Below are 7,426 nucleotides of genomic sequence, written 5' to 3' on the forward strand. Positions count from 1 at the left end.
CGGGAGACAGCGCGCCGCCCCGCCCGCCCGCCCCGCCCCGGAAGTGGAGCGCCGCCGCCGCCGACCCGCCCACCGACCCGGAAGGTAAACAGGGGAGCCGGCGGGGCGGTGGTGCGGCGGGGGCCGGGACGGGTCAGAGGCGCCCGCAGGGCCACGCGGTGGTGCGAGAGCAACGCTTTCCTCCTGGGCCCACAGCCCCGTCGGGAGACCGTGGCCAGGCCACGAGAAATGGGCCAACACCTTTCCAGAGAGTAATAGGAGCTGAGAGGGGAAATCAAAAAGGGGAATGGGCCAAAGCGTGGGAACGGGGGAGGCGGACGGTTCTGGAGGGCGCCCCTAAGGAGACGACCTTTGAGCCCAGACCGGGATGATGGCTGGGAGACGGTCGGGGAAGATGGCGCAGGAAAAATGTTCCAGAAGGAACGGCAAACGCCACGGCCCTGACTTGACGGGTTGACTGGAGCCAGAGGGTGAGTGAGAAGAGAGTGTTCAAAGAGAGGAGACAGGAGAACTGGGTGGAGGGCCCTGAGGGCCGTGCTGAGGGGCCTGGACTCTTCTGTGTTCTGTGTAGCTCTTACGTAGGTAAGGGAACTAGAAGGATTGCAAGAATTGAAGCAGAAGAGTGACACGATCTGAATTAGGTGCTAAGACGATCGCTCTTCCTGGATTGAGAATGAGTTTTAGAGGAACAGGCTGGAAAGAAGGCAGCTGGTTAGGGAGCCATTTCAGTCAGTTGCCCAGCGAGAAATAATATGCCTGGGGCCACGGTGGTGACATTGGAGATGAAGTCGGATGAATGATGTGCCAACACGTGCGCATAATATAAAGCCCAGGTTACTGCCCATTTTACAGATTGGGGAGAAAGGACCCAGAAAGGCTAAAAGGGCATTTTTCCTCTTTGTCCTGCCCTCAACTGGGAGTAACAATGTATTTTACGTCACAACCCAGTACACGCATGCGTGGTTAGAGGAGACGTTTTAACAAAGTTTTGTGGGTAGTGTATCCTCTCCTGTTTGTTTGTTTCTTTCTTTCTTTCTTTCTCTTTCTTTTCTTTCTCTTTCTTTCTTTCTTTCTTTGCTTTCTTTCATGCTGACTGAGACCGTTGATTGATCCGCTGATAAATCTTGACCCACAGTTAAGAACACTGAATTGAGGGACCAGACCCCACAGGGAAATGGAGCCGGAATTCCAGCCCACTTCTGTGTGATGCACAGCCGGCTGGTCTTCCTACTACACTGCCTCTCAACACAAAACCTCTGGCCCCTGGGAATTGATCTTTTGGGTTCAACAGAGGTCAAGGGCTCTTTGGAGAAGGTTGCCGGGCAGCATTATTTATGATAGTGGGGGGCACCTGGGTGGCTCAGTCCGGCAAGCATCCGACTCTTGGTTTCAGATCAGGTCATGATCTCACAGTTGCGTAAGTTCGAGCCCCGTATCGGGATCTGCACTGACATTGCAGAGCCTGCTTGGGATTCATTTTCTCTCTCTCTCTCTCTCTCTCTCTCTCTCTCTCTCTCTCTCTCTCTCTCTCTCTCCCCCTCCCTCCCTCTCCCTCTCCCTCTCCCTCTCCCTCCTTCCCCTGTTTACACTCTCTGTCTCTCTCAAAAATAAATAAACTTAAAAAAGTAATAATATGATAGCAGAAGAGGGGAAAGCACCAAAGCCCAGCTACAGAAGAGCTAAGCAGATCATGGCCCACTTCACAAGGAATCTCTTGGAGTAGTTGAAAATGCTAATTATAAAGTCGGAAACCCAGAGAAAAGCCAATGATAATACATTAAGTAAGAAAAAGCCCACACAAATTAGTCTGTATGCCATGATTACAAACATGCAAAATATGGCTATGTGTAGGGACTGAGAGAACGTAAAGATGAAAATACTTTAAAAACAAAAAAAACCCACCAGACAAGAGGAGAGAGGGAAATAAGCCATAGGAGACTGTTAAGGATAGAGAACAAACTGAGGGTTGATGGGAGAGAAGTGGGTGGGGGCTGGGTATTATGGAGGGCACGTATGATGAGCACTGAGTTGTTTGTAAATGATGAATCACTGAATTCTACTCCTGATACCAATATTGCACTGTATGTTAACTACCTAGAATTTAAATAAAAATTTAAAGGAAAAAGAAGGGCACCTGGGTGGCTGAGTCGGTGAAGCATCCAACTTGAATTTCGGCTCAGGGCACTGTCACATGATTTGTGAGATTGAGCCCTGTGCCGGGCTCCCTGCTTGGGATTCTCTCTCTCTTCTCCCTCTCTCTGTGCCCCTCCCCTGCTCCCTCTCTCTCGTTCTCTCTCTCTCTCCCTCAAAATAAATAAACTTGTTATTCTGAAGAGTCTGTGTATCTACATCTACCCCCTGCACACCCCCACCCCTAATTAGGTCCACCTGCCTCTGGAAACTTCAGTAAGGCAATGCACACCTGCTTCATGGAGCTGTTGTGAGCCTAACTTGTTAGACCCCCTCGTAGCACTCTGTGCCTTTTCTTCTTGGCACTTGACCCAGGGTAAGTCATTGACGTTGCAGTCTGTGCTTTATGTGTTCTGCCTCCACTCACCCCCTTTAGATACTGTGATTCCTCTTTTCTGAGATTTTAGCCCGGTCCTCAAAGACCAAGAATCAAAAGCTTAAAGTCTACAACTCTTCTTGGCCTTGAAAAACTACTTATTGAAGAGATTGTACTGGGGGGGAGGGGAGAAGGAAAAGGGTCTGTGAGAAGCTAGGAGCCACGTTCCGTATATTAAAAGGGAATGTATGCCTGCTCTCAGAGCTACTACAACTCAAAGGGACTAATCATTACAGCAGCATAACTGACTCAAAATATTATGAACCAGATAACTTTCATGGAAAAAATATATGTACACGTGTGTATACAACTGGGTGTGTCAGTGTGTTTTCATTCAATCCTTAAGAGAATCTTATAAGGAGATACTATTATCATTCCCATTTTACAGATGGGGAAACTGAGGCACAAGTGTGTAAGTCACTTTCTCACAGTCACCCAACATTTATAACTTCTAGCAACAGAGCCAGGATTCAAACCCAGGCAGTCTGGCTCCGAGAGCCAATGCCTTAACCACTGTACTGTATTGTCTCCCGTAGCCCTCAAGAGCCTAGAATGGAACCATTATGGGCCCCAAATGGGAGCCCATATCCCAAACCTGACACAAAAGTCACAACGCCCCAAGAGATCTATGCTCGGTGTACCAGTGAGCATCTTAATGATCAAAGTCAACATTACCAGAAGGCATCACCTGTTGCATAACCTTTCCATAGCACCCCAGGACCTATATAAACAACCCCGGGAGAGGAATGCTCCCCAGTAATGACTAAAATTGTAGCCCGGAAAGATTTCGGGGAATTCGAATGGACTTCAACTGATATGAAGAGAAAAGAGAAAAAGATCAGGATGCCTGGGTTTAAATCCTGGCTCTGCCATTTACTGGTTACGTTAAGTTGCTCTGACTTAACATCTGTAAAACGTTTTTGCCATCATCTATAACGTGGAGATAAGAATCATCCACATACTTTGTGATTTGCTGTATGCATTAAATGAGTTAGTACAGGTAAAGCATATAGAACATTCCTGGCACATTAGGCTAGGTTTTAGTTATAATTATTACTACCTGCATTCGGGTTCTGAAAGTGATACCTACTATACCCTTGTCACAGTTTGCAGTTCCACGTTTATTTATACAATTATAATAATGCCTGATGTCTCCATTAAGCTGGAAGCTTACAAGGTCAGGAACCTTGCACTCCTGCCTCGCGCACTAAATTATTGTGGTTGACTCTAGGCTCCTCCTACCTACAGGAGTACATAGAACAACCTTGCTTCCCTTTAATAATAAAGAGAAAATTCCAATCTGGCCTTAAATGTATGCGTGCAGGTCTAGGAGAGAAGGTGGCTACCAGAGAAATGTGTGACTATGCGATTTACACACTGCAGGGCTTTTTTTCAGTGAGTCAAGAATTTAATCATGAAACCAAGGAAATTTACGCAGTTAGGCTCCCAACAATGAAGTAGGGAAGTATAGCCAACATAACGATTGGCTGGAATTACAGGACCAAAAAAGCTCTATCGGCAACTGACACATACAATCATCCTAAAGAGATGGGATACATCGCCCTTCTGCCTTCTGACAAAAGATGCTCAAAGCAGCTCGATACCAGGCGACATGGTCAATTATCTGGTAAAAATGGATCTTTCCATCTCTGTGACACTAGCTACCAGGCTATTGCAGTAGTCATTTGTTTTCGTGGTGACGAGAATGGTTGCACCTTCCTCCATAGCCGGGAGTGGAAAGGAATGGTCAGAATCGACCTTGGATTTGTTCTTGACACAGTCTTCACAGGTACATTCTTCGACTGTGTACTCCAGGGCCCTCGAGAGGAGTACTTTCGCTCCAGTCCTGCTTTCGCGGCTCTCGCGTTGGTCAGCCTCTGCCTCGTTCCGGAGAGCCGATCCTGGGGATGCGGAAACAGAACCGTTAACCTGAACTCCCCAGGTGGTTGACAGGTGGGTCACGACAGTCTCAGCAACACACATTAGGGCTCAAAGCAATGCAGACAGATCTACAAAACAAGTGAGTATGTTTGCACCAGAAGTCACGAACCGATGGGCCACAGTGGGTTTGGAGACAGAGTCTGTTTAGGCCACACAGTGGTTTCAAGTGTTTGCTTACATGTTCTGTTGGCCCACGTTTAGAAATCAAGAGATGTTTTTTACAAGGGGGGGGGGGGGGGGGCGCCAGGTGGCTGAGTCGGTTGAGTGTCCAAATTCGGCTCAGGCTATGATCTTACGGTTGGTGGGTTCGAGCCCCGTGTCGGGCTCTGGGCTGACAGCTCAGAGCCTGGAGCCTGCTTCCGATTCTGTGTCTCCCCCTATCTCTCTGCCCCTCGCCCGCTCATGTCCTCTCTCTCCCCCCCCCTCTCTCTCCCCCCCCGCCTCTCTCTCTCTCCCTCAACAATAAATAAACATTAAAACCGTTTTTAATAAATAAATAATTTCTAAAAGAGTTTAAAAAATTCCAGAGGTGTCACCTGCAAATCTAGGGGATTGGTCTCTTTAAAACAACAACAACAATAAAACGTGGCAACTTGGAGCTAACATTCCTCCACGGAAACAAATGGCCAGAGTCAAGAGCACCAGTCTCCTTCAGAAGGGCATCCACGGCTGAAGTCTCCACCTGGCCCACTGCATTCACTGGGTACCCACTTGGCCCTTGGAGGCATTGAGGCCCCACTTGACACATGCAAGGTGACAAATTACCATATGTTCTAGCACACCAAACCCAGCCTTTGGGCCACACTTCAGAATTCAAAGTAAAGATGCTTCTCTTACAGAGCACTTGGTAGCATATCAAATTTTTTTATCATGAATCTTTCATGATCACGTAAGGTAGGAGTTTCTATTATGTCCCCATTTATATGCCTGTGAAGGCAAGTTTCACTACTTCTCCAAGCTGCCACAGAATAACTCCATCTCCCAAAATGTTCTACTTAAAGTCACTCCCCACCTGTCTCTCAGACCCCGGCGGGAAGGGGGGGAGGGGGGGAAATAAAAAATGAATAAATTATGTAAAACAGCCATCCAACTCTCTTCACTGCACTAGGAAGCAAATGAGGTGAGTGCTTTACAGGTTATGGACGGAAAATAAGTGCATAAGCAAATAAGCCAATGGCTGCAAAGTGTTTGGGGATCAGATCACAGACAAAGGTGCTACAGAAATATTTTTTTCTTAAAAAGCCCTTAAGTAGAGCATTCATTTCTCTGAGGCCGCTTCTCTACCGCCTAATAAAGATACTAATCTTTGAAATGACTCCTCAAACAATCTAACGACAACTGGTTATTATTCATTTCTAGCATCGTTTGGGCAGCAAAATGTTCACCCAAGCAAATAGCACTTAACATTTGTATTAAAAATATGGCCAGGGATCTTGCCAAATACATTTTTCCTGATGGTCGTCAACCTGGCTAGCAGTTTCCGCACATCCAGTCAAGGTGCGAACTTTGGTCAAAGAGCTGGATGTTTGCCAAGAAAACCTTAGTACTTCAAAAGAGTAATTACCAAGGGAAGAATCTGGGGGAAGGCTGACATTGTAGGGTACCTCCAGAGAAGATACAAACACCGAAAACGCCAAAAGTTCGTTTAACATAACTGTCCTTTAACACACTCAAAAGGACTCTAACCAAATAAAATAACATGAAAAAAGGAAGAGGAACTGAAATTCACAATAGCCAGCTCTTGGAAATAGATTTCAAAGAGGGACCATCAAACCAACCTGTGTTTTTAAATGCGTCCTTTGATGGTTCAGAGCTCATCTTCCTTAGCAAGAACATCAACACGAAAACCGTCAAAGAAACTGTCAAGCTCAGGCCCAGACAGGTCCAGAGAATTGTATTTGTTCCTTTCACTGCATTAAAACAATATCAGAGAGATAATGAACTGACAACGGGATATCCACATCAAGCAAAGGTGATCTGTCCTCCAATCCCCCTAATTCATCAGCACGGATTTGTAGATTCTAAATAACACTTAATTAGAAGAGTCGGTAAAACCTCTGTTGCTAACAGTGCCGAATAAAACTGAGTTCACTTCTGAATAATTACTTGGCTCCGCTTGGCAGTTAAACGCTCGCCTTGTTTCCTTGCACTTTTTGATTCAGAAGATCTCACCATCTTTCCTGTAATGTTTCTTCTTTGAGTAAAGAGCCGACGTAGAGAAACTCCTTGACATGAATGAATTAATTGTTTAAGCGGAACTACTTACTTGCGCTGCAATATCGCTGACATGGTGAGGGAGGGGTATTAAGACATCGAAGGTGACAAGGTTTGCAAACATTAAGCAACTTGTCAAAATATTCATTTTGGAAGCACGGCTGAGCCATCCGGAACTGGATCGCAAAGAGAAAGAAGCAAACCTCAGAACGAACAGCATGGAAGGACAAGTAAAATCTCGTCAAGAAGTCCGCAGCAAACGTTAACGACAGCAGCTAGGGTGTCGAGGGTGAAAAAGAACTTCACCACGATGACTTAGTTCTTGCGGGGGCTATCTCCCCGTACTGTGGTGAAGGATTTGAATACCAGCTCCAATTCTGGATTCTAAGTTTGAGACCTAGGGGTGGGGCAAGAGGTAGAGTGGAAATACCAAGGACAAACCAGACCTGAAACAGAAACTGCTTATTTATAGAGGAAATGTCTATAAATAAGCCAGGTGACAGTTGCAAGACACAGGCAAGCCTGAGGCATCAGGCAGAAAGGTTTGAAAACCGTTTTGGGCCCATCTGTTGAAGAGCTGTGCTGTGTGATCGGCCCCAGGGAGATAGATGAGATGAGGTCTGTGCCCCTTAAGAACTTAAAATCTAACTGCTGGGTGGGGGGGAATAGAAATCCACTCAACCACGGAGCGTAGTAAAAGCTGAT

At 46.4% G+C, this 7,426-nt stretch overlaps 1 protein-coding gene across 1 annotated transcript; it reads right to left on the minus strand.

The window, feature by feature from the left end:
- Positions 1 to 3,952: 3,952 nt before the first annotated feature.
- TNFRSF17 (TNF receptor superfamily member 17) lies at positions 3,953 to 7,070 on the minus strand. Its single transcript, XM_047087406.1, has 3 exons — positions 6,774 to 7,070; positions 6,286 to 6,417; positions 3,953 to 4,467 (listed from the first exon to the last, which is right to left on the minus strand). The coding sequence occupies exons 1-3, from the start codon at positions 6,889 to 6,891 to the stop codon at positions 4,187 to 4,189; spliced, it is 531 nt and encodes a 176-aa protein (XP_046943362.1). The 5' UTR covers positions 6,892 to 7,070; the 3' UTR covers positions 3,953 to 4,186.
- Between the last annotated feature and the right edge of the window lie 356 nt (positions 7,071 to 7,426).

This window comes from Lynx rufus, unplaced genomic scaffold, assembly GCF_022079265.1.
Source record: "Lynx rufus isolate CCGP_SWC_20201006 ecotype Redwood Valley unplaced genomic scaffold, mLynRuf1.p SCAF_23, whole genome shotgun sequence".
Taxonomy (NCBI): Eukaryota; Metazoa; Chordata; class Mammalia; order Carnivora; family Felidae; genus Lynx; species Lynx rufus.

Bases quoted from the DNA above. Each gene is read 5' to 3' on its own strand.
- TNFRSF17 (XM_047087406.1), bottom strand. From the start codon at position 6,891: ATGGCTCAGCCGTGCTTCCAAAATGAATATTTTGACAAGTTGCTTAAT. The intron at 6,418-6,773 runs GTAAGTAGTTCC...GTTTTAATGCAG, and splicing joins TCAGCGATATTGCAGCGCAA to TGAAAGGAACAAATACAATT. The intron at 4,468-6,285 runs GTTGGTTTGATG...CCGCATCCCCAG, and splicing joins GGACGCATTTAAAAACACAG to GATCGGCTCTCCGGAACGAG.